A 27134-nucleotide genomic window follows, 5' to 3' on the forward strand; every position below is an offset into this window, starting at 1 on the left:
ATAAATATTGCACTTAGAAATCTTATTTTACATACACAACTCCTTCAAAAACTGGACAATTATAAATTAACAACTTCCAAGTAATTGGAATTTGGTATGTTTCAGATCAGATGGCTGTGCTGCAAATCTTCAGCTTTTAAGACTCAGGAGGCTCTGTTCTTATCTTGTACATGTATGGTTACTGCTTTGTGCCAGAGTGTGCTCAGGTGGATGGGAGGGAAGAAAGAGCAAGCATGGTCTTAGTATTGACAATCGGTTGTATCTTCATGACTTACACTAAATGAAAATTGTTTTTCAAGAGAGATGATAGAATGCAGCTGCAGAGTTTAGTTTTAACATGTTTTGTTTTTCAAGGCATTTAGGATCTTTGAGTTCTTAGTCTTAAAACTCATAACAAAGCTGTTGGGAAAGACTTTGCCTCTACCATCTTCTTCTACCTGGCCCATGATGATGTAGTTTAAACCTACAAAGGAGACAATGAGATTACAAAGCAGAAATCCAGGGCAGAATTTTGTGACTATAGTTCTTTGCCTGTGGTCTCTATTCCTTTGTGCTCTGATCAATGCCTTCTCATGTACAATTATGTAAAATCAAACTAGATATATAGCTAGGTATCTACTACATAATTAAATATTTAGGAAATGTTCATTAAATGTAGCCTGTCAAATGAGTCTGAAAGACATTAGCAATGCAGAGTAAACACTGGATCACTTAGCTACTAACACCCCAAGTGGAATGTGTCTCATTCATTTTGAATATTTTCTCATTTGCTCAACTTGTAGGATAATGCACTTAAGTGTTTTGATTCTGCTTTTTGCCCCTAGAGACATAAACATTTTCTATATGTATGAAGAGGCAGTCAGGCAAGCAAGGTGAACTTAATGTGTCTCCAAAGCCCTTTGGAGAAATTGGATGAATTTTATTATGGCTTAGAAGGGCTAGCAGTTTGCAAGGCCTTAGGTTGGAAGGAGTAGTAGGTATTATAGGGGTATAAGCAAAAAAGTTTACATATTAAGTAATGACTATTAAATAATTAATGTTGATTTAGGAGAAACAGAAGTGTGTGATTTGGAGCCAGGAGTCTGCCGAAAAGGAGACAGTTTGTTCCACCAAGGATGATACATCTCCCAGACAAATGTCTAGTTCCCAGAGAACTAAAGGAGCAAAAGCTAGTTTCCAACAAGGATTTTTCTCTTTGGTACTGCCTACTTCGAATTAACAAGCTTCAATACTAGTAGTATCCTCAGTGTTATCAATGGGGGGTTGTGATGCTTATAATAGTATTTTGATTGTTTCCTGTTATGGTTCCATTTATGATCTCCTGCCTTAGGAAGCAGAGCTGAAAACTCATTTTTTTTACTTGCTTCAATGGAAAATAGTCTCTGTATTTCTTACAGCAGCATATAGGTAGCCCTTGTTACATTTAACTGGAAATAATCTTGATTGACCCCTTTATAGTATTGCTTAAAATAGGCTGTTTGCAGATACAGAGTGGGCTTAACAGTGCTAGTATTTCTACAGTAAAGATGTAAATATATACGAGAGTAAAGCAACAGGGACATGTGTTGGTTTTTGTCCTTTGCTGTGACATACTGCTCTTCTAGGTTTAGCATGGTGTTGTTTTCCCTTCTAAATAATTGTGTATAAAAACCAGTTCCAAAATCATACATGTAAAAATAAAAAAAGATATAACTGAGCTACATTTGAGAGAACCACATCAGATTTTACTTTATCATATACTCTTTTTTTTTTACTCAAATACTCTTCTTTTTTTTAAACTCCTTTGATCTAAGTGAGTCTAATCCTCATAAGTAAAACTGAAGAAAGCAATATAAAGCTGGATAACTATTTTTATACTAAAGTGACTATAATATTAGTTGCTGATTATAGAAACAGTTACTGTAATCTGATTTTTGTGGTCATATTTCATGTTGTCTTTTATAAACACACAAGGAGGTTATTCTTGTGTACTTACCTCTTCTGATGAGAGGACACTGCTTACATACAACAATAATCTTGGCACTCATACTCTTGCCGGCTTGCTGAATTGCTAAATTTCCCTCCTTATATACATTAATGATGGATATTGTGGCATGCAGACTGCCAGCCCGTGTTATTGTTGTGATTACAGTTCCAGTTATCACTAGAAGAAAAAGCATTTGATACATTTTTATTTAGACAAAAAAATTGAGGCATAAGAAAAACTAAGTATATTAGTTCATAACAAAGAGACAAACAATACTGGAAACACTTACTAAAATCACCTGTAATAGATAACTTCTTACTGACAAATTTTAATGGCACCAAATATTTTGGAATGTATCAGCTTCTTGCAAGCCCAGTTCTGGGTTTTGATAATTTTAACTAAACAGTACAATTTGATACTACTTTCAATGACTAATTTTGAAACACTGGATAAGTTAGATTGAAAACTTTCTAGCCAAAAGCTGAAATCCCAGGTCTCTGACACTCTCAAATGAGTAGCAGGGAATAGTTAATGCCCTAGGAGCTAGATTTTGGTCTGTCTGAGGCCTGATATTGATAGGAATTTGCCAATTTCAGCTAAATTTAGATAACATATGAGATTGTCCTATCTCCCAAAGATCTCTCGGATGAAAATAAAGATACCATTTTTATTCCTGGGATGACTAGATTAACTTGTAGGCCCTTTATTTAGCAAGAGGGACTAATAAGTGGCATTAACAGCAATTTGTTTTGTTTCTCAGATCACCTTTTGTAAATCAGCTCTTGTATCCTAGGATGAATTTGATCTCCAGTTATCAGGTATGTGCAGTCAAATTTGTTTTATAAATCTGCATACTCCACAGTTTGGGTTAGGCATTTGTAAATTTGTATGTTATCTTCCAGAGCTTTTAATTAAATAGGAATGTTCAAGTTCAATCAAAAGAGAATTGTGAGTGTTAGAATGCTGGGTACTGCAGTTATATTTCTAGAAACAATAAAAATGAAATTATCATGAAAGAGAAATGGCTCTTCTAAATTCATGAAGTCAGCAAATAAATTTAGAGTAAATCATATACTACAAACAGTACAATTTCTGTTCTTCCCTTACGATACATTTGCATTCACAGTAGCATATAAAATATTTTTACTTCTATTCCTGCCATGGAAAAGATTGAAAAATTTAAAGTATTTGACAAAAGGCAAGAGAGAATATGATTTATAACTCTGACGCCAGAGGAAAGAGAACAAGTTTTATATATAGTATTTTTTACCATTGACCACAAGAGCTGAGGTTTGGTCAGTAAAAGTAGACTTAAGTTTGGGGCTTTTTCTCCCTCTCTCTGCTTCTTTTGGCCTTGGGCCAGCCCATGCTGATTGCAAATTAAAACAGGCTGGTGGTCAAGAGTGGTAAGGGGTCACATGCAGTGACTCCATTCTGCTTGAGGGTACAGCCACAGCCCTCAACTGTTTTTCTAGCAAAATTATGCAACCCTGTGAAATTTCCTCAAATATCATGGGATTAGCCATAAAGTTAGATTAAAACAAACAAACAAACAAAAACAACCCCAGTGTGTGTTTGGGAAAATTATCTCATCAAACTTCTAGGCTTGTTATAGGGGACTGAAAAATCTTCAAGTATTAATATCAGAAAATACTCAGACATAACTGAATAAATGAGCAGTGAAAATGCCATCTAAATATATAGCAGGCACCATTTTCCTGAGTGATGTCTGTCTATAGAAAGCAGTGCTCATAAGCTTCTATGACTTCTAATTTCTTTTTAAAATATATTGGAAGTCTGTCAGTTGAATTGTGGAATAGTCAGCAGGTACAGCATTAAGTGGTGTATTGGCTGGTTACAGACAGCTGAGATGACAGTGCACTAACTGAATCATGTCTCTCCTGTAGGTGGTTGTCTTACATTGTCATTTGCTTTTCAGATTGATAAAGTATGTTTGAAACACACATATATGCATTTTTAATATCTCTAAGAATGTATTGAGTGATACAGATACTAATGTTAGATACACACATAAGGTGGTATAGAAAATATAGCCTATATATTAACGATAAGTCCGAACTACATCTGGTAAAATTCCTATGAATCTAACACACTGTGAAGTGAATAATTAAAAAGGGACTAATTAGATTCCTTACCAAAGTTGCTTGAACAATAATTGCTTTCAAGAGTCCCGCTCCTCTTGCATTTTTGCTGGCACAGGGCAACTGTAGGTTTCACAACTTTTTGAGGAGCAAAAAGTAAATTGAAGTGAGGTATTTGATACAAATACAAAGGAATATGGTTAAAAAAAAACCACAACAAATAACAATCCTGATATATACATTAACTAGATCTGGTATTGCAAGGGACAAACACCACAACAGAGATATTCCTTTTCTCCGCCATCACCTCCAGTCATTGCCTTTCCATGTGTGTCCCAGCTCCATACCTGTTCTAATGACCCTATAGAATGAGATGTTACAGAAAATTCACATTTAATTGCAGTGCAATCTTAAATATGTAACATAGTGTTGTTATCTGTTGCTATACAGCCCTAGTGGTACACTGAAAGTGTCATAATACTACATAATATTACAGTAGCACTTGAGAAGGGAGGGGGTGGCCTTTTATCTGAAATTACTGTACTGTGATGGGGACATCCGAGTTCAAATTCCTGACTTTTCTTTTTTCCTGAATTTCCCACATAGCTCCATGACATCTAGTACTGTATAGTTTTTATTGATGGTATTTTGAAATAAAGCACAATGTTTGAAGTATCTCTTTAATACTGGGGACTGACATTTCCTGTCTGAGATTGAATGATTTGTTTATAAACTACTGAATACACTTTGTACTTTTATTATTGTTAATACTCTCTACGCAGCTAGCACCTTCTACATACTGCGTATAGCTACAGTATTTTTAAGGCTTTTATGTCCTTTTCAAATTTGCTTGGAATTGGTCAATGATATCATAATTATTGGAAACATGGAGCTGAGACTGACAGATTAAAAAAGTCCAAATCCCTACAAAACCCAATTTCCAAGAAAAACTTAATTAGCTTTGAATAATATATTTGCAGGTTTTTACTTTCTTTAGAATGGAGAGTTTTTGCAGGAGTTTTGTTCAGCCTAAACTTTCTGAAAAATAATTTCTGACTAATTTTCCAATCAGTAATTTGTACTGTTCCTTTACTTGAACAAATTTATGTTTTTCACAGTTTTCCAAGTTTCTGAGATTCAACTGAATGGCATTAAAATTACTCTCTTCAGTGTTACGCCCATGACTGTTAGAAGATCTTCATACTCTTTGATTAGCCTTTCAAATCCAAAGTTTAAAGATAGGACCCCATATTTTTCACTGATTTTATGTTGTTTGGATTATGTGGGTTTTTTTATTAGTTTTCACATGATTGGTGTTCAGTGCAACTGATTAGAAAGTTAAATGCCTCCTACAAGGAGAAGTGTTGAAAAAGCAAGTTCCTATGTCTATGGAGACATATCTCGTGATATTCTACATGATGTAGCCTCAAGTCCTAGAGTCAGAGAACTACATGGTCTCAGGAGTGAACCCCCCCCCCATCATCATCATTGTGTGTGTCTGCACAGTTCTTTCCTACCAGCATGTATTTCTAAAAACATTTTTAATTATAAGCTGAGTTTCTCTTTATGAAGTGACCTGTGTAGAATACAACGTATGGAATACAATGTGTGGAATACAATGTATGGAATAAACTATGTTCAGCTCCTAGAATGGAACCTGTTAATTTTTCAAATTATTGCTTCAAATTACAGTTAGTAATTGGCAGGGTGACATGCCATTTAATTAGTTTTCTAGTCTCACAATATCAGGTGCTAGGTTGGGCAAGTACCTCCCATCTCAATGATAAATGCAGCACCAAAAACTAAGATTTTAATCCTTAAATTCCTTAAGTATTCAGTGTCTGTAGCAGGAAGATAAGAAATGTAGCAGGTAGGTGAGTTACAGGTGCATGCCAGTGTGGTAGCTGCCAAAAATGTACTGAGGTGCCCTAATTTTTCTAAACTTAAAACTGGGGTTATGCATTATAAAATAATCTTGTTTGGTCCTCTCAGTTTTGGCTTGGTTGTTTTTGTGCTAACACTTCAAGTTTTACTTTTGAGTTTAGTGAATTTTAGTTGGTGACTTAACTTTGCTATGATTTGTCTGCCTATTGTTTGTACAGAAAATTATAGTATTTTAGCAAAATATGTCTTGGACAAGGCCCGAATTAAAAGTTTAATTGCCTACCATTTACATGTAACTATTGACAAATTCATGACTTGATCCAATGAAATAGGAAAATCCATTACATAAACATATGGATTAATCTTCATTACTTTTATTAATGTATTGTATAGCATGTATTTATTTCTTCAAGTACTAATACTTTTATGTAAGACAGAGATTAAGGTAATTCTTGAAAGTGCCTACTGAATTTAAATATTAATGCTTGGAGTTCTCTGCAAGTTTGAACATGTCTGATTTGCAAAACAGGGAAGTCTGCTTGAACTGGACACTTCTGAATGTAAATTATCAAAATTTAATTAAACTGTACAGTTTTCTTGTGCTTTTATTTTTTGTTTTTAAGATCAGAAATGCCCACATTATGCATAACCGATCAGACATTGAAGGGACACCTTATTTCTGTCTGCCTAACAAGTTCTTTGAATGCCTTCCCTATGTGGTCCTCAGATGACTTTGCATTGTTTTTATTTTCTAACACTGATGCTGTCAAAGGAACTTATTTGGAGTCAATTAGTAAAGTATACCTCTTTTGCATGTGCACACACAGAGTTCACAGAGCAAAGCTTAATGGCAAAGCCCTGAATACAAACACAGCATGAGATAGCTGACAGCCTGGATTACTTGAGACCAAGTGTTTGAACTAACAACTTGGTTAAGAAGTTCTTTATAGTGAAGCACTGAATTATTTATTGTTAGAGAAGCAGTCGCATCAGGATGATTTACAGGTCATTATAATTTCATTTTTATAATATTTATTTTCATCTATTTTAAAACCCTTTATGAGCAGTATTTAAGCACCACATCTTCTAGGTTTCCTGCTGACAGATCATTGCTGTCCTGTCTTTTGATGCATTTTAAGTACAAATCAGGTTATGTGTTGCAAAAACATCACAAATAATTTGATTTTCTGCTATGCCTGTTTCTTGAGTCTCTCACATTCAGGCTATAGAAACTAAGAATTTATCCCTTGGTATTTCAATAATGAGGTATTTCTGGCAATACCTTCAGAGAAACCCTCCTTTGATCTTTCATATATGCTGTCTAGTCTTAAATATAAAAGGATACTTATTTTATCATGACATAATTATTTATAAGTTCCAATCCCTTGGTTCCTTTGTTGTCGTTGGGGATGTTTTGTTTGTTTTTAAAGTAAAAATAAATCTAGGGTAGCATCATACTGAACCTGAAGAAGGCTCAGGTGTCTTCCATACCAATTTGCTTGATCTTAGTAACTCTATGAATAAAAATATGATCAGATCTTTACTTGTGTAGAAAAAAAAATAGTTCCTTTAAATAAAAGCTATGTCTTGAAATATTTAGGTCATCTTATACAAAAGAATTTTGATCATCCATTCTTCCATGGAATTTACTAGTAAACTGTCAAAAAATGAGAAGAGACAGGAAAATTCTCTCAGCTGGAGTTACTGTTACACTGAACACTCACATGGGTAGATTTTGTTTTAGCAATGTTAAGTAGATTGTCCCTTGAGTAGACTAATATACTCCCTTGAGGATATTAATTCTAACTCATTCCTACAATATTTGAAATACAATAAAATTTTATTTTTTAATATATTTTTTATTATATTTTTCTGTAACCCTCTCTCTGTCCTAAAATAATTTATATTTTTAAGAAATAAAATAAAGCCAGTAAAACTTACTTGAGGTAGCAGGCACTGTTGTGGTAGTAGGTGGAACTGTAGTTGTGGGTAATTTTTTTGGTCTGAATTTATAATGGCCAATAAAACCATCAGCTGTCAAGCTTAAATCAGACAGAAACTGAATGAGCAATTCATTCCTCTCAGACAGAATAGGCCTGAAATAGAAAAACAGAATATTTCCATCATTCTGAATGCCAAAGTCAAAAAGTATTAACAGCATTCCTCTTACAAGAAAAAGAGGGAGCACTTCACTTTAACTATTGGTCTGGATGTTTGTTTGCTGGCTACCAGTCAGACACTGGTGTTTTGAGTGTGAAACTCGTTCTGATGAATCATCTAAACATCTGGTTACTGAAGGTTATGTCAATATAGGTACCTTTAAATTCCTCTGTGTGACTTCATTGCAGACTTCACTTCCTTGGAACGGAAGGGACTAGATTAACACAACTGAAAAATATACCAAAGAAATCCTCAGCCTGTAGCAGAGGTAAGTAAATGCTTTTGTTTGGTTGTTGTTGGGTTGGGGTTTTTTTATAATTTGTATTTGTTTAATGCAAAAAAGCCATATTTGAACAGTCTTAAGAAAATGAATTAATTGTTGGATTCTGTAATTCTTTAATAAAAGCACTAAAAATAAATGGTTTGAGTTATTATTTCTGTGGGCTCAGCTTTTGTCATTACCAAGCCGTTGAAGAGCTAATGGAGTTCCTTTCTTAGTATTTGTTTTCTTTCTTTTCTTAGGAAATGTCATAAACAAGCACTGTTGAGTGTACCAGTTTTCAGCTCATAAACCGTGTAGTACCTTCTGTGACACTAACACTAACTGTCTCTGGATGTGGATGCAGTGTTAGATTAGAGAAAATCGTATGGAATGCAGGTTTAGCCAAAGCACCATTTCTCTCATTCTGACCTTTCCACAGACCTTGTCTCAATATTTATTAATAATTAGTAGCACAGATTTTTCAAGCAAAACCACAGGTTTTGGTAAGGGGAAAAAAAATAAATACGGGGGCAAAGGAATCTTGGTAAGGATAGAGGAAAACAGAAGGTGGTTTTAAGATGCAGTTTAACTAATGTCTGTGTTGTTCCTTCCCAGGAGGTCCGGCAGAGTGCATGAGCAGGATCTTTTCAAAATGCTTGTCAGGCCTTTGAATTAAAAAGTTGTCTTTGTCCCCCAGGTTTTTGGGAGGTGTTTCAGAAATCAGTTTATTCTGATGGTTGAGTCTGACATAACCAAACATATGTGCTTGGTTACCTGGAATTCTATAACTTACAGATGCTGCTGTAGTTTCAGAGAATACACTTTTCTTGCAGCAGTATTGGCACAAGCTATGAACATAGGAGGGCACTGATATCAGCTGCCTGAGAGCTCTGTTCTGCTTCCTGAACACCAAAATTGAGCTACAAATTGGAATATCTGACCTAGTCTGTGTATCCTGTCTTTTTTAAAAAGGCTTTTTGTCTGAAAGGCAGGGGTTTTTTTAATAATTACTGCTCCTGGTAAATTGTGATTATTATGTTTGCCAGTCATTTGTGTATCATAGTAATTGTATTTAGGAATCAGGTATGTGGTTACACTGTATGCTTGCTTGTCTGCAGTTGGATCTGAATTAATCTCTGCAACCACCAAATGAGATCAAGGTATCCACTTTACTCATACTTCTGATGTATACTGTTTCTGTTACAGAATACCATGTTACATTATCTGTGTGCTGGTTAATGAGTTCCATCTCACATAATTACTGTGTCAGACATAATGAATGCTCTGTAGAAGGCTTGTTTTGTAATTCAGTTTACACACCATGATTTCTGGTTCTTTTACAACACTGGTCTTGTCCTTACTGTTTTTCTGAATCCAGATGATAAATTGTCATGAGAATTCTTCAGAGCTAGTGGAAAATCCCCAAGAGACATACTTTCCCCTCTTTCACTGTGTATAGAAGCTGACTGTCTACAAATCTGCAAGAGACAGTGACTATGTTCAAGCTCTATATTGGATCTCTGCTTAGGAAGCAATGCTATCATAAAATGGACTTTCAGGATACTTTCATCATTCTCTAACAAGAAATCTCATCCCTAAGCTATGTGACCTGGGTCTGAGACCAGTATTGTGCCCTTGTTCTCCTGTTTCACAAGTCCACACTAAAATGCCTGTATTTTGAAGCCCACTAGGGTTTGGCAGACCAATTTACAGCTTTGACATGCTGTGGAGAAGATGCTGAGCCACAGCTGAGAGTTGGTTTAGGAAGCTTCTTGTGGTTACTTCTCAAGACCTAGCTGGCATTTCTTCCTTTTGCACTGCCCTGTCAGCCAAGACCAGATCCTGACAGTGAAAAATGTATTTGCCCCTCTGGGCTAGATTTTAGCTGGAAAGAGGCAGCTAAGTCCCAGGGACTGAAAGCCACCAGCCTCATCTGTAAAGAGTGATGTTCACCGCTGCCTTCTGAGAATGAAGGGGAGGACAAGATCTTGTGGAGTTTGGCTCTTAGCTCAGTCGGAAAAGATCTGAAATGTCACAACTTGCATAAAGTCAAAATAGATTCTAATCATGCTTCTGGCTTCAATTCTGTTCAACTTGGAAGCAAGTCCATTTGCTCCAGTGCTTTGGATCTGACTCGTGCACAACAAAACACCAATGGCAGGAACTGAACACTGATAACTAGTTAAGTGTTTCTAATCAGAGATTCTTCTGATTTTTTTTTTTTTTGCAGTAGCTTAAAGGTAAATACCTTACTATTACACAGTAAAAGTTGAGTTGTAAGGGATGGATCTGTAAACTCATGCTATGCTCATCAATGGACTACCTAGTGATAAAGTGTTAAGCAATGTAACTAATGTTGCTCATCTGCTGGTTGCTTTTTTAGTCTTGTCTAAAGAAAGAAGAGTGTTTGCAATAGAATTGCTTTTGGAAGGATATTTTTACTTCAGATGATGGTGATTTGCTAATATACAACAGATATTTGCAACATTCAGGTCAAAGAAACCCGTCAGTCATTGGGAGACCCATTCAGTCCATCTGCAGTCATTCCAAGTGCCACAGGACTGCAAGGCAATAATTCATCTTGGTTTCCAGGTAAAGGTCTAAGCTATAAAGTATGAAGTGAATTTCATATGAATAAATATGTGAGGCAAAAAAGGAAAAATTCTTAATGTCATCTGGCTAAGAGGTGGAAGTGAATGACCAATATTTTTAAGCCACCTCTTTGGCTTGAGTACTGAATACTAACTCTGTCTTGCAGAATCTCCCTCCATCTCACAGCCTTTGGGATGAAGGCAATATGAGAAGATGGTTTACTTTTGCTAGTGAAGTTTTCCTGAGAACAAAGAAGTGATTATGCATGTAACTACGGCTAGAATTTAGCCTCTTGCATCATCTTAGTGAATTACCTAGCAACTAAAGAATAATCTTACCCATAAGACTCTCTTTTGTCAATACCTTTTTACAGAACAACTTTTTTAACTTTACTGCAAGAAGGGGGCCTGAAAATGTAGAAACTTTATGTAGAAAGTTTCAAATTGAAGGGAAAAAAAATAAAAAAAAAGAAAAAGTGCAACTCAAAACCAAAAGCCTAAGTTGGCTGAAAGAAACTGATGGTACTGTATTTCAGTGCACCTCTAATCTTAAATTCCTGCTAAATCTCTAATAAATTTCTGTAGACCTAAGCTTACTCTGTTTCTAGCACTGTCATGCTATTACATACCTACTGAGTGGAGAAGAAAAATCTTTAAAAGGGCTCCTTAAAAGAGTCCCCAGAATGTTTGCCTCCCCTCTCACCTCCTGAGGGTATACTACATAACCTTAAAAAGCCCAACCAAACAAAAAACACAAAAAAAACTCATAGTAAATCTTAGTCTAGCAAGCTATGCTTAGAAACACTGAGGTATGCACATCACCGCCTGTACCACAATTAGTTGCTCTTGGCAATCAAATTATCTGCCACTTCTGAGATACAAGTCTAGTCACACACTTCCATGTATCTTTTTTAATAGCTTGTATTTCTTGAAACAAAATGCATCCTCTTCATCTTCTAAAGCTACTCAGCTTTAAGAAGATTGCTGGAAGAGGAATAATGGGAAAGAAGAGCTGAAAATTATTAGCCTCACCCAAAAAACCTACTCTTTTGGGGAGAATAATTATGATCTACTATGCTAGACCTGATTATAGTTACAGTGCCATTGGCTGGGTTGGAAATAGTTTTTGGGGGTGGGAGGCTTGGAGGGATGAGTTGGTTTGTGGGGGGAATAGGTGAGTTGTGGTTTGTGGGTTATTATTGGTATTATACCAATATCAATGGCATTACTGATGTTACTACATAGTGCCCTAATTATGGACAGGACAGAACATGTGTTGGAGACAGCACTAGTAGTGGAGGGAGAGAGAGAAGAGAAAATTCTAGGGGAAGGGAATACATGAAGCAACTCCTAGAAGTTCAGTTTGAGGTAGAAAATGTCAATTAATTTTAAAAAATAAAAAAAATATTCCAGAAGCCTCGTACAAAACTCTTAGCAAAATGGCAAACAGTGGTAGTAAAGTTCATAATTCGAGAAAGTTACTTACGCTGGTGGACTGTCTCCGCAGTACTTCCCAATTCTTTTAGCATCATTTATTTCCCCACCATTAAACACCGCGACATAGTCGTATCTGCAGTAGTTGTCTCTCTCCACATCAAACTTCTCGAACTTTAACTCTATTAGCTGCAGGGAAAGTTAAATAACTCATTAAGGTTTTGATATACAGAGTTTTTTGTGCTCTTATCGTGACCTCTTCATATGAAGAACTACTTGATTTTTCTTTCCATAAAGGAAAGCTCCTTAGTCCACTGAGTTGTGGAGCTAAGTATTTTAATCCATGTGACTTCTCTCCAACATTTTTTCAATGTATAACTAACATTCTTTAAGACAGTTTGTTCTCAAATATATACAACTAACTTGTGATAAAGTAATTTTTATGAGTGAATGAAAACAGGATAGTAGGTGTCCGGTGTTAGGTTGCTTTTAAAGTAACGGTAACAAATCTAAACCACAAACAAGGGGCTTTTAGTGTCATTGTATTATTCAAGATACACTAAAGAAAAAGTAAGGGCAAAGCTGGTTAAAAGCCATTTTACTGACTTCATTAAGAACAGGCCTTGAGCCACTGTGGTTGCTAGTGCTGCTTACGTGATGCAGAAATAAAAAGGTCAGAAATAAAAATACTGATAGAAAGAAAATCAGTAAATAGTAAGACTAAAATCAAGAGAAAGTAACTAGTTAAAGGAATTGTGTTTCCATACATAATTTCCATAAATATTGGGCTTTGGGAGTCAATTAATGAGAACTAGTATAACTAATATTTCCAGTACTGATGACATTACCCCCAACATGACTTGTATTTATGGGCTTTTCTACTTAAGAAAGAAAAACTATGGACAAGAAAACAGATAGGGAATTTAATGCTCTGAAATGGAAGTCCTGCAATATAACACTGTCAGTTGTGTGTAGCAATGAAGGAGAACACAACATAACTGCACAATTAAAACAGAGGTAATATATGCATTTAGGTTGTGTCTTTATATGAAGCACAACAGTTTTTAAATCACCTTCCCATAAACAGCAGAAATAAGGCTTGAATGACAGCACTGAATTGTGCTGGTTGTAGCTATGCAGTATTTCTTTTTTAAGTTCTGTCTCAAATATGATATTAAATCTTTTAAGACTGTACAAAGAAAAAAGGAGTCATTTGTGCATTGCATACACTTTATTTGATTTACTGACATAGTGAAAGTGGTCCTGTTCTACATTCATAGTAATGATAGCCTGCTATCACCTATCTCTTAGTTTTGCCTGGATATGCTTTTGCACTGTTCAAATGTGTAAGGCATCATTTTGTTTCCCATAAAGTATGAGTGGCCTAGGGGGACTTCATTTCAGAAATGAGTAACAGGCTTGTTTCAAAAGTGATGTGGTTGTGAACTAAAAATGCACTTTAAATGGATGTACCCATCTGAATAACATGCTTATGATCAAAAAAGATTGTATAGATATAAGTGATGCAACTGGGAGTGGAAATGCTAAATTTTTCCATAGCAGGCAAAACAGCAAGCTGTAATATCTACTTCACTATTGTTCCTAAGTGCACTTTCCACTAATGAAGAAGTATTTCATGATAGAATAGCTCTTCACCATCGTGAGAAGCTCCTACATCTTCTGTAATAAAAGAAGTAAAAGCTTTGTATTGGAATCAAAAGAGTGCCTTGCTTTATTGCTCACATGCTTGTGAAAGAGAAGTAGAGACAGTGGCACCTAAACTTTGGCAAATGGAAGAGTGAACAGCTTTTCATGTGCACTTGAAGAAAGATGATTATTCACTTTCATCAGAAATGGCTTTCAACTGTCAAAATTCTGCCTCATTTGCAGGCAAACAACCACTGTTCAGTACATGAAAAATACGTATTTGGAAACTTGTAGATCTATGGAACAGAATCCTCAACACAGACAGGATAAGATGTCCTTATTTTTGTGCTTACATATCCTTTCTACAAGCTTAGGAAAAGTTTTTAGGCTTATCTAGAGATACTTGCAAAGAACCAAAGTAATCTGCAGTTTGCAGATAAGGTTTTAAAAATCACTGCCTATCTGTAGGATTGTTAAATGTCCTGTAACTAGCAAGCAAGGAATGTGGACTAAAGAGTAGTACAGGAAAGACTAAGCTGACACACTGCTTCAGTTCCAGGGATAAAATATCTTGGTAAATAGGAATGTGTGAAAGATCTGAAGAATTTATTTATCTAGGGCAGCTTTTTTTTTTTATTTGGAGGATTATTTGGAAGGTTAAGAGGAAAGTTGTCTTTACGTATAGAGGAATTTAAGAAGCTGTATGTGGTTAAGAAAAGCAACCTACCAAACATGCTTGGTGACAAAAACATTGAATTATGGCAGACTTCCTGCCAAGGTACAGAGCATATGGCTCTGCAATAACCAGAAAATGTGAAGCTAGGATTGACATGAGCCCTACAGTATAGAGAACACACTTGTGTTTGCCATGTGTGACAAATGGTGGCCTTGGTCTGCTGTCACATCTCTTCAGGGCTTAATGGAATTGTAACATATGATCTGATGTTATCTGCCTAACTAAGGAAGCATATTATGAGATGGTGTCTTCAAATATGAAATAAAACTTCATGAAATGTACATTGAAAATTCCTGTGCAGGACAAATCTGAATACATTCCCTCTACTGTAGGCAGAATAAAATTTCTGCTTTTAATAAATTCAATCAGCTCTGCCTGGGTACCTTAATAATAAAGTGCAGCAACACCAATAAATGCTACAAATGATGTTAGACTTAAACGTAACATTGGTCATGATCATGTTTGGTCTTGAGGTGATCATCTGCCCTAATTCAATTTGCATGATATTTCATTAATTAACAAAATAAGCTTTAAAAATGCCTGTTTTAAAAGCCTCACCAGTTACAGATACTTTAAAAAGCTTAATTTAGGAGGTTTTCAACTGAAGGGGTTTAGATAGGATATTAGGAAGAAGTGGTGAGACACTGGCACAGGTTGCCCAGAGAAGCTGTGGCTGCCTCATCCCTGGCAGTGTTCAAGGTCAGGCTGGAGGGGGCTTTGAGCAACCTGGTCTAGTGGAAGGTATCCCTGCACACAGGGTTGGAACTGGATGAGCTTTAAGGTCCCTTCCAACCTAAACCATTCCATGTATGACATGAGTAAGTCAGTGACAGAGGAGGACATGCAGTGTTGAGAAAGCACAGGAGTTACTGGAGTGAGCCAGGCAATACCGGAGAGGAAAGCTGGTATTGCTGGAGCAGAGGTGTGCCTGTACTCCTTGCACAAGCCCAGCTTCACATGTCAGCCAAATACCATTTTTATTGTTCCAGTGCAATGCAGGGAGCGTGTTGTGCAAGCAGGCTCTCATGAGGTGTTAGTCCTTGTAAGCAATGGAAACTGGGCCATGCTGGCAGGGTGATGGCAGCGCCTTACCTGGTTCTTCGGGGCAACAATGTGCCAGGAGCAGGTGACTCCTGCTGGGTAGTCTCGCTCTGGCCAGTTGGGCGTTTGGAAGGACCCCGATGGCTTCTCCAGTCGTCCCCCACAGTACTGATCCCCTGCAAGCACAGCACACCATGCTGACCCCAGTGTAACAGCATGCAGGTAGCCCCTGTAAAGCACTTGTTTTGCTGCAGGCGCCTCAGTGAGGGGACATGGCCAGTCTCAGCCAGTCCTGTCACAGCCCCCCCATGACATGTGGCTGAGCCCTTCAACTCAGCTGGTGGCACCTCTGGGAAAATGTATTCAATAAGGGTAGAAAAGGCCAGATGTAGATGAAGAAGAGAGTAAAAAAGAAGGAGAAACATTCCCGTGCACACTAGGGTTGGAGGAGAAGGAGTTGTAGGTGCTGGAGAACTGTCCCACAGCTCACAGGGGAAGTATCGGGGGGCTGATGGGGGCAATACAGGGATACAATTAGAAGGACTTGTAAATTACTCATCACCTGCACTGTGTCGGCCTAACAACCTATCTGCTATCATATAGCTGCTATCTAACAACTTAACAATCTGCTACCATGGCGATAGCAAAAGCCTTGAAAAAGAGTCCCTCAGCAGGGCAATACCACCTCCCTGTAACCCCCCAGCCTCTCGCAGTTCTTGGTCTTCCCAGGCACAAGGCAATGCCTTTTATGCTTAATAATACCTAACAATTTTTTCTTTCGTATGTTTTTCTAATTGTTTTTAAACCAGTGAAGAAAATAACAATCCACAATGCTTCCTGGCACAGCAATCCACCACTTAACAGCTCACTGGGAAAAATCATCTCTTTGCAGCCACCTGCTCATCTGGTTTTTGTATGAGAAGAGGTAGTGATCCCTGTTCAGTTTCTCTGTACCATCCATGCCTTTAGAGCCTTCTCCTACACTCCCCTTGACCTTCTCTTTTCCAGCATGAAGGTGTTCCATGCTTTGCAGCTGGTCTTTATGCAGAAGATGTTCCATAACTCTTTTGTACTTGTTGACTCTGATTGCTTCTGATAGTTTTATTATATCCTGTTCTGAGATGGGAACATCCAAATGGCATGCAGTATCAAAGATGTAAATGCATTATGGATTTATAGGGGCATAATTTGTTGTTGTTGTTTGGTCTTTATTCCCTTTTCAAAAAATTGTTAAGCTTCTGTTTCTTTTTTGATACCTATTTGCACTGGATTGATGATCAACTACTGTTTTCATAAGTTACCTGTTTTAAAACTGAGATCTCATTCCTAAGTGGTAATAGTAAATTCAGAGCCCATTGTAGTATAAATGAAGTTAGGGGTTTCCCCATTATTTGCAACTTCTATCTGTATTGAATTTTGTCTACCATTTTATTGACTAGCCATTACCATATTACTACTATGTGCATCTCTTCCACAATTCTTATAATAGTTAGCCCTCCTCTTTACTACTTTGACTATGATTAAACAGTTATACTTTGTGATATCCTCAACAAGATAATTAATGAATATGTTGAACAGCACAATACCTAATACATCTGGCATCACATCTTTTTACGCATTTATGTGTCTCTCCGTAGATTTGTACAGTTACATTTCTCTTCGGCACATATGTAATTGTTAATTACCTCTTTCATGTGGTTCTGCTGCCGAAAACTTTGCAATGAATCCACTTCCAGCAGTATTAGCATCTGAAGTCATCTGCACCAACATTTTATTGCTGTTGGATACAAGAGCACCTGGTTTCACAGTACCACAGAACCTGCCTATGCGTTGTCCGTTGGCATGGCCATTGTATATATCCACAAAATCGTATCGGCACAAGTTGTCACTTTCCAGGTCTAAATATCTAAAAGAAAGAACCACCACTTTTCCTTCTGGGACCTGCAGAGAGAGGGAAGGAGGCAGAGATATATCTTGAAGTGTGACTGACACCACGTATCTATCTGATCCCACTATTTGCATGAGTATTTTCATATCCTTCACTTCTCACCAAGTAATCCTTTTTTGTCAAGTATACTTCAGGCAGAAAAGTTTTAAAATCATATTGTACCAATCATAAAAACAAAGCTCTGGACATCTATGTTGCCATTATCTTCTTCCTATCCACAGTATTGTATAGCCAGGCTAATATAGTCAATTATATAGTATCACCACCCAGTTCAGCTTGGCATGTTTCTCTTGTTTTCTGCTCTAAGTATTCAATCAGCCATGTAGCTCCCTGTTACCAGGGAAAGTGAGGAGGATGAGAGCAATATGTTAAAAAAAAAAGAAAAAAAGAAAAAAGAAGCAATTTACAATTTTGATCAGATGAAATGGCCTTATTTATGTCATAAGATTTCATAGTTTAAAGAATTCTTTTATTTACTAACTCATGACTTACATTTATAAATAAAAATTGGAAACTTTATGGCTAATGCTGTACAACCCTAATCTTTAGTTATTGAAGTGGGTACATTTAGCTTGAAGTGAAAGATCTGTATTCGGAAAGAATATGTAAAATTATGAACAGAGAATTCAAAAGAACCATTGGTGGTTGTCCTCAAAACAGAAGAGTTTGGTTTTCTGAAACACCTGAGGAGATGTAAGACAGCAAATCTTCTTACATGCCTGCATCTGTGGACATTGTGAAAGAGGCAAGATTATGGAGAAGGATGTAAATTGAGAAAGCATAATAGTTTACAGGGAGGAGAACATTTCCTGGGATAGAGTTACAAACTTGTAAGAGAATAAGTAGTATACTGAGAAGTGAAAACTATTCTAACAAAGCACTCAATGCTATGCAACAGGACACAGTATTTTGCAATATAGAGGGATGCTGGACAGACAGAGTGTAATTATCTACATTTAATTCACAGCCCAAAAGAGTGGTTACCTATTAAAAGAATTGCATCTGTTCTATTTTACTGAGACATTGCTATTTTCTACATTTAAATATATAGCACACTTAATATATCTGCAGGAAGTCCATATTTAAGCCACTTTATTTAAGAGTTCATTAATTTTTTTCCTTCTTTAAGAGTGACTAATTTGAAAACACCAGTTTGAGGTAAACTGTTCCTATATGAAACTGTCAAACAGCATTTTTAGCTATTGAAAGTCACAGCATTAAAATGCCTTGTCAGGTATAGATGGAGTTGCTATAGATGGGAGAGACCACTTAACCCGCAGAGATACTCATACAGGCAGCATCTCTAGATGTGCTAAGAAGTGTGATGTAGATATGGTAAGATTACTGATTCATGCAGCTGCTTTTATGTCCAGTGCTAACAGTGATCCTGCACCAGGACAGACTTATGCATGAGCTGTTTCCAACTGCCTGGGCCCCCTGTACTGACAAGCCCCACTAGAGTTCCTGTTGCTGGTTTCAGAGTATGTTCCTTTAAGTTCCAAATTCTCTCAAAAATGCATTCAGTTCCCCTGTGCTGACATACAGCACTACTACTACTGCTACTGCATCAAAGCCACAAAACTCATCTGTTCTTACCCAGAAATTCGAAACCACAATGACTATGTTTTAGAAAACTGCGAAGCCAGATATTAGGTTTAAAACTCAGGCTACTGAACTGAGCAAGCCCTATAGCTGGTAACAGAAATTATTCCACATGTATATTTATTCTGTGAAAGCAATATGACTCCTTGAATCACTGCTCTCATAACTAATTCTCTTTACTATTGCATTCACTTTTATGCTGGTCTGAATCACTAAGAAGTACTAAGACACAGCCATTTTAATGGAAAAAGAGCTAAGAGGAATTTGGTATTCCTGTCAGAAGATCTGAATGTTATTTATGATTATACTACAAACTCTGTGTGACTGGACAAATCACTTAAAAAATGCTGGCTGGAAAGTTAGTCAGATAAAGCCAGATTTAGGCAGTTAAATTAAAGCAGCCTTTTTTCCCAGAAGTATGTATGTAAAATAACATACAGTTATTTGGGCTGGAACACTCATTATTCACAAGTTTGTACAACTGGTGAAAAAGGATCCAAATGAGGGGACCTTTAAAGGTCATAATGATTTAAAACAGACCGAGCTGTTATACCTACAGTTAAGATTGTCCATCATTTTCCACTCTTTTGCGGTTTTGCTGCAACTTGCCCACCTCTAAGAAGTTTCCCCTTTTCCTTCCACTGTTTCTGAAAGCTGAGCAGAAGTTGCTCTATCATATTAAATAGTTTCGTCATTACCTCTGATATTTTTTCCCTGCTTCCTCAGCTTGAATTTGTCTTTGAAGACACCTACTCCCTCCCAGAGTTTGAAGAAGGAAGTGGAAATGTGAGAGGTGGCTGCTTCTGGGGTAGGAATAAGTCTTTTTGCTGTCCTTTTAGAAATGCGTTCAGATTCAGCCAAGTGGTTATCCCTTGATGATGCTGATGGGTGCTCAGTGGCAGCTTTGTTTCATGAGCATACTCAGCCAGCATTGCTCTGCTCACACCAGCCTTAAGGCACTCACTCCTACCCCCAGTTATTCCACTCTGTCCTGCTGCCCCATGTGGGGCACAGGGAACCAGAATGAGGGACTGGCCCATGCTTAAGAAGGAGAGGATGCTGGCAAAGCAGTCAAACTCTGAACGAGAGCCAATCATTCACTCAAGTCTTGTGTTTTCTGTTTCATGGTATAAGTAATTCTGTGCAGTGTTGTATCCTTCCTTCTCTTGTCTCCACAGCTGTGTTTTACTAAACTACGTTACATTATCCAATTATATTTCATGATAGCTTTTAATCTCTCTAGCTTCTCCTAATTCAGTCTACTTGATCTTGATCAAGAATGTTCCCTATCATGTACTGAGTTTCTAAGTTTTGTTTTGCAACTGTTTGTAAAAAATGTGGAGGAAAAACTCAGCCACTTGATCATGAATGTTTAACAAGGAGCCTGCTCCAGATTATAGTTGTCAGAATAATCCTTGCTCACATTTAGCTGAATGTGGGCAGAGAAGTCATTTACAGAAATGTGTCAACTGAGGCCCTTAATCCCAGTTGCTACTTAGTGCCATTACTTTATAAAATAATGTCACTGCTTATTAAAATAATATTTTTCATTATTCATAAAACCATCAAATTTGTTCCAGTATGTTAAACCATTAAAAGTTTGTGGTCTGAACAGATGATATTCAAGAGTGCAGAGGATGGTGGTTCTACATTTGGCAGCAGCTGCACCAGTCTGCAGCTACTCCCAAGGAATCCCACCCTAAACACAGTAGTTTTTGCAAAACAACGCTTTTCGTTCATTTCTACCGTTTCCCTTTTTTAAATGTTGAAAGTGAATGTGCTAAAATCTGCCAATGTTTATCCTAGGACATTTAAAACATTGTTCCATGGGAAACACAGGGGAGAAAGCAAGGCCAGCATGACTCACTGTTGTTTACTTTGAGCCATGTCTGAGTCTGATGCAGTAAGATAATGGGATACCTCAGAGGAAGAATTGGGAGGAATTGCAGCTTTTAGTTTTTAAAAAAAAAAAAAAAGAAAAAAAAAAAGGAAGATGAGGAGGAGTCAAAGGAAGAATGTGTGATGCTTCCCCTGCAGGGTGTGCCTCACTTTCTGATTTTTCCATTCAGCCGGTATCTTACAATGACAGAGGCACTTTAGCTTCTGCTGCTCCTCGTCACACTGAGGGTGACTGACCCATACTTGCCCTCTGCATCCCTTCTTATTTTAAGTCTCTGGACTTCTTTAGGATCAGAAATTATGACGCTAAACTCATGTGAAGGATGCCTTACATCTACTGAAGGCTAAAGGAAAATAGCACTCCCTGAATTTTTAGGAAGCTCTTCTGTACCTTAATTCCCTAAAATCATCTGTGTAGACTGTTAACCTCTTCAAAAGGGCATGATTATTTTATATAGACAACCCACCACAAAATAAGGTTCCTAGGGTTTTTGTTTGGTTGGTTGTTGTTTTGGGTTTTTTGGTTTTGTTTGTTTGTTTTTGATAATTCATTGCTGTCATTTCACATAATATTAATCAAAGTTCACTTATATTTAAAGTAGTTATGTTGGTTTTATGTTATTCTGACTGACGCAAAGCCTTCTTCATCATTGTGCCTCTGTTTCTGGGGGGAGGATTCCCAGACTGTTACACTTTCCACAATCACTTGGTTTAGATGTTTTGCTTTCAAAATAATCTTTTGATAGGAAAAAATCCTTAAATGCCAGCTTTCTGGGAAAATATTTTGGCTAGTTTTTTCAACCCATATTGTTGATGAGTTTAATATATTTTGGTGTGTATTTAATACCAAAATGCTGATTGTAGGTTTTGCTACAACAGTCCTAGGTAGACTTGCAAAACACATTAGCTACCTGCAAGCCAAGCATATTATTTCTCTCTACTGAGAATGAATGTGAAAGTTATTTGGAGTTACATGTGGGAAGAACCGCAGTTCCTGCCCAGTTGCTTGTTGCCCAGCTCACCAGCCACTGAGGAGCAGTTCTGTAAAAAAATCCTATTAGCTGCTCTTCCTGACAAAAAGGCACTAGATTCTGTTCAGTTCTTTCTCTTCTGGCAATACAACCATGCATGAAGATCTGTTCTCTGCTGGAAGGGGCAGTTTCACAGTGATATGGGAAAATGAATGCTTAAAACGTAGAGAAAATGATTCAAAACACTGCACTCCCCCAGGGCAGATTCTCAGTTCCCCTAATAAGCAGCTTTTCCAAACCTTGCTTATTGTCAGCAAACCTGCTGGAAGACAGCTTCTGAACCTATAAAAATATAACCTTACATAACTTTGACAGTCTTCAGCATTATTGTTGCACTTAAAGTTGTTAAAGAGTTTTATGGGAACTACACAGCCTGCCAGCAAAACACAGGACAGCAGTCCAGACTCTTAGACTCTGTGACACATTTATGCAAGGTGATGGCCAAGAAGGATTACAGAGTATTAAAAGTAAATGTATATGACATATTTTAGATAAAGCTACATACATTACTATAGAAAAGGAAATAGCTGTATAGATGACTTCTCAGCAAAGCCAGCTAAAAGCTGCTGGGTAGTCTGCCAAGGTTGTAAAATAACCACAAGCATGTGCTGAACACTTCTTAGAGCTCTCTAGAATAGAGAAGCTGTTTTCTTTAGCCAGCTCAAAAAGTCTCAGTCTCTTGAAATAACAGAACCATAATTGAGTTAGAGAGACTCTTTTAGGTTTAGCAGACCAGTTGGAAAGATTTCAGTTGATACCTGAATGCTACATTGCCTTATCCGTATTACCCATAACATTTTCTAGGCATATTTTCTTCTAAAGAATGAAATAGCTGTTACTCTGCCTCTCTGTGAATTTTGTCTATAGACAGTGAAATCCTGTAGTTGAAAAAACAACAGCTTCATGCTCCTTGTGACCTAGATGCAAAGTTAATCAATATCTCTTCCAGTCTTTAAGCTTGTCAGATCCTGCATTAAGCTGAGTCTTTTCAGGAAGATGTTCACAGCCCTTGGATAAAATGGACAGCCTTAGTCACCTTCTAAGATCAGATGCTAAATGGGGAAGCCTAACAGTAACTACAGCATATTTCATCATGGCTGTGTAAGCAGCTTTCTCACTTGAGTGCTATTGCAAGCAATTCTGGGCCTCACCAGTATCAGTGAAAGGATTTTATTGCTTAAATTCAGGTTAACCAGACCCTTGAGTATACCACTTTCCCTCAGTTTGGTTAGTCATCCTCTTCTTAAAAAGAATGCAGGTTTAGTCCTGAAAGTTTCATACTGCTTGCTTTCCCTACCTCCATCCTGTGCATCCAAAGGACAAGGCATTCTACACAGTTGATGGAGGAAAAAAATCAACCTGGCTTAGTGAGCAATATTGCCTAATAGGGGTTAAATGAGAGGGGGACAAAAGAGAGCCTGGACTAGTGGAGTTGTACAGCCCCTTGCCAGCTTTAGGCAAGCTATGGAGAACAGGTATGCAGCAATCAAAGAGCAGGAGCAAATGGCAGCACAGCAGAAAACCAGGAGTGAGGATGGTCATAAAATTCCAGAAGCCATCGAGTTCCTCCTGTTGTCAGTAAAGCCTGAGTGCAGACACACAGCTTTGTTGTAACTCTTCTCACAATGTCCGGGCTAACCTCGACACTCACATCTTGATGGCAACAGCCACATGAAGTCTGTAAGAAAACCACTCTCTGTGGACTTTTAAAATACAATCAATTGTTCTTTTCTCCCTCTACCCTCAGTATGTGATGAAGGGCAGATCCATGGGATGCTTCAGTAAATGCTTCCCCAGGGCTTCCTTCATTTATAATCTGAATTATTTAATGGTAAAAAATTTAGCTGTTACAATCAAAATTATTATTTCCTCCAGATTCAATTTTGAACTTTTGAAGAGCTAATACTGAATTACATTGGTAAACTTAAGTTGGGAGTTTTTTCCCCTTTTATTTAAGGCATGTGTGCGTGAATCCAAATGCAATTCGCATCTGCTCTTCAGGCTCTAAGGAGGTCTATGCTAATTGCTGTAATCTCAGCCTCTCAATAGCAGGAAGCAAGTTTGTTTATGAGCATACATTGTATTTCACATCATTCTCTTCTGGATAAAGTCAGTCACAGAGGAAGGGTAACCTCTAACTTGGCCCTAATAATAATGCTGCATAAAGGTACAGAAAGCAGTTGTTGCAGCCTCACTGTTATCCTTCAGATAAAATTATTAAAATGACATCACTCATTTGGTATGAGAGGCGTTTTAACTGAACACTGTAAACAGATCAATGTCTCCTGCTTTGTGTCAGCATCTCTATAGTAGCAGGAGACAATTACACTGTGATATCCTATTCTACTGCAAGCACCTAGCTTGTAATGTACTCTTTGAACTGAAGTTGTCTTTAGTGATCATGTCAACCATGTCAACATGCAGATTAATGGGGGGGGGGGTATGCTTTCTTATACTTCTGTTCTCTAAAGCTCATATTCTAGGCCTGAATGTCATTAAGCTCTTAGTGAACTGTGCCTATGGAATGGAGAGGAAATTTGGTGGCCAATTTGGAGGACTTAATTTGTGCACATGTGAGGAGACGTGATCATTCATTCAAATCCCTTTGAATGTGTCTTTAACCACAGAATCTGTGGATAAAGACACATCCAGCACTGGAGTGTTTAGTCCTCATTGTTTAATGGCATTTGCTGTCCACAAATATGATGTCTCTGCCTACAGTACCATGTCAGCATCAAAATATCAATCTTTCCACACGGTTTTGTATGGTCACTTATAAATGTAATAACACTTCCGTATTGCTTTGGCAGCTTGCTGTATGACATACTCCAGACATCCTGCCTGGCAGAACACATTTATTAGCACAGGACAAGCAAACCTGCCTGAATCCTGATTTTTTTTGGGTTTGCTTGAAAATTTTTCTAGGTCTTCCTGACAAAAATTTTGCTTTTCATTTTCTACACCTCACACTTTACTTTATTCCATTCAATCTAACCACCTATTGCTCTCTGCCGTGACTGGAAATGTAGGTGTTTGCTTTCCAATGGGTTAATTTAAAACAATTAGAGGTGTATCTAAGGAAGTCAATGAAAATTTGCCTCTGACATTAAGCAAGGTCAGTTCTATTTCAGCCACTATTATCATATTACAGCAACCCTAAAAAGCTCCACATAGCTGAGCTGCTCTGAATTACTGAGTTCATTATGACACATATGTTATCCCATGTAAAACACTGGCATTAACAACAAATAGCTCTTCATTATCTTCAGCACTGATTTTGTGATATTAAAACTTCTTACTGTGATTTTCCAAGTACATTTGCTGTTTGGAGGGTAGACTCCAGGAAATCCTTCACTCCCAATAAACCCTGACTCTCCAGATACAACTCCTCCACATGCAAATGTAGGCCTGAGAATAACAGGAAAAAGTAGTGCTTAATTTTTAAATATACTTTATTCTGTGAATAGTAGTAAAAAGGCAAGAACTGTCTTAAAAACACAGCTTAAATACTTAGAAACATTGCTAACTTTAAACATATGCTTCATTACTTACATAATTTCACTGCTAAAATAGTTGTGCAATTTCATACACAAACTGCGGTGTAGAGGAAACTGCTTGGACTAATTCTGGGTTTACACAGGCCGTTATCCTTTTTTAGTTCATAAGATAGAAGGTGTGGTGCGAATCACTGCAAATTGCTATTATAATGAAAACATAATTATTAAAAGTGATTGGTAATGACTTTTTAGGATATATAGTAGTAATTAAAACAGCACAGTAATAAAAATAATTTTTGATTCCTTTCTATTTCCACTCTGAAAAGCTTTGAACTTGGATATTTTCATCACTTAAGTCACTTTGGAAGTTTTCTCCACCACAGGAACACAACCCACCACGTGCTCCAGGCCTGCTGCTCCAGCCTGGCGATGAACCCTGCGCCCCTATTTTGCCAGGGTGAGGGCGTTCAGGGGTCCAGGGTCTGCTCCCTGCACCGGGGACAGACAGGAGTCCCCCAAAACTCCTGTGCAGAACCACAGTCTTACTGCTGAGGACACGAGGGTGAGTGAGAGCCCCGCTGAGCTTTAGGTACTGGGATATTATGTCATACTGGTATATTACGTTACGTGGTGAGTTACAAGATGCTGCTCTCACAGTGCCCTGTTCTCGTAGGAAAAGCCCCTCTACGTGCCCTCGCCTGATGCGGTAACGGGCAATGAAACACCTGCGGGTGGTGCCCGAGGGCAGCGGAGGCGCGGACTCGCTGCGGGCACCGCCGCTGCGGAGGGAGGGAGGGAGGGAGGCGGGGGAGGGTGCGCGGTACCTGTGCGGCGGGGCCGCGGGGCGCGCTGCCGCCGCCACCACCAGCAGTAGCGGCGGCAGCAGCAGCAGCGGCCGCGGGGCGGCGGGCGGCATCTCTGGGTGACGGCGGCGGCAGCTGGGGCAGGGCTGGGGCCGCGGAGCCGCTCCTCCGGCTGCCTCCTGCTCCTCCCGTGTGCGCCGGGGCCGGGGGAGGAGGCAAAGGCTCCCGCGGTCCCCCGCCCCCGGGGCAGGGCAGGGCAGTGCCGGGCCGGGCCGCCCGTCCCCCGTGGGGCGCGGCGCTGCGGAGCCGCGGGCGCTGCCGGCTTCCCCCTGTCCCTGGGGACCCTGCCCCGGCTGTACCTGGCCCCGCCCGGGAGGCAGTGCTGCAACCTCGACCCCGGGGGCACCCCAGGCACCGCGTGCTTTGTGCACGCAGGGGCTGAGGAGCTCTCAGCCAGCGGGACCGCCGGAAGCCCCGCAGGCCCCTGCAACGCCTCCGCTCCCTGTCCTCAGGTGGCACAGGGAGGGTGTT

General features: G+C 38.4%; 1 protein-coding gene across 1 annotated transcript; it reads right to left on the minus strand.

Moving 5' to 3' along the window:
- On the minus strand, positions 1–26772 carry PCOLCE2 (procollagen C-endopeptidase enhancer 2). Its single transcript, XM_034064097.1, has 9 exons — positions 26625–26772; positions 25603–25711; positions 17509–17764; positions 15875–15999; positions 12452–12588; positions 7894–8048; positions 4123–4206; positions 1976–2143; positions 1–463 (listed from the first exon to the last, which is right to left on the minus strand). Exons 1-9 carry the CDS (start codon positions 26714–26716, stop codon positions 333–335), a joined length of 1257 nt encoding a protein of 418 aa, XP_033919988.1. The 5' UTR covers positions 26717–26772; the 3' UTR covers positions 1–332.
- Between the last annotated feature and the right edge of the window lie 362 nt (positions 26773–27134).

This window comes from Melopsittacus undulatus, chromosome 6, assembly GCF_012275295.1.
Source record: "Melopsittacus undulatus isolate bMelUnd1 chromosome 6, bMelUnd1.mat.Z, whole genome shotgun sequence".
In the NCBI taxonomy this organism is placed as follows: domain Eukaryota; kingdom Metazoa; phylum Chordata; class Aves; order Psittaciformes; family Psittaculidae; genus Melopsittacus; species Melopsittacus undulatus.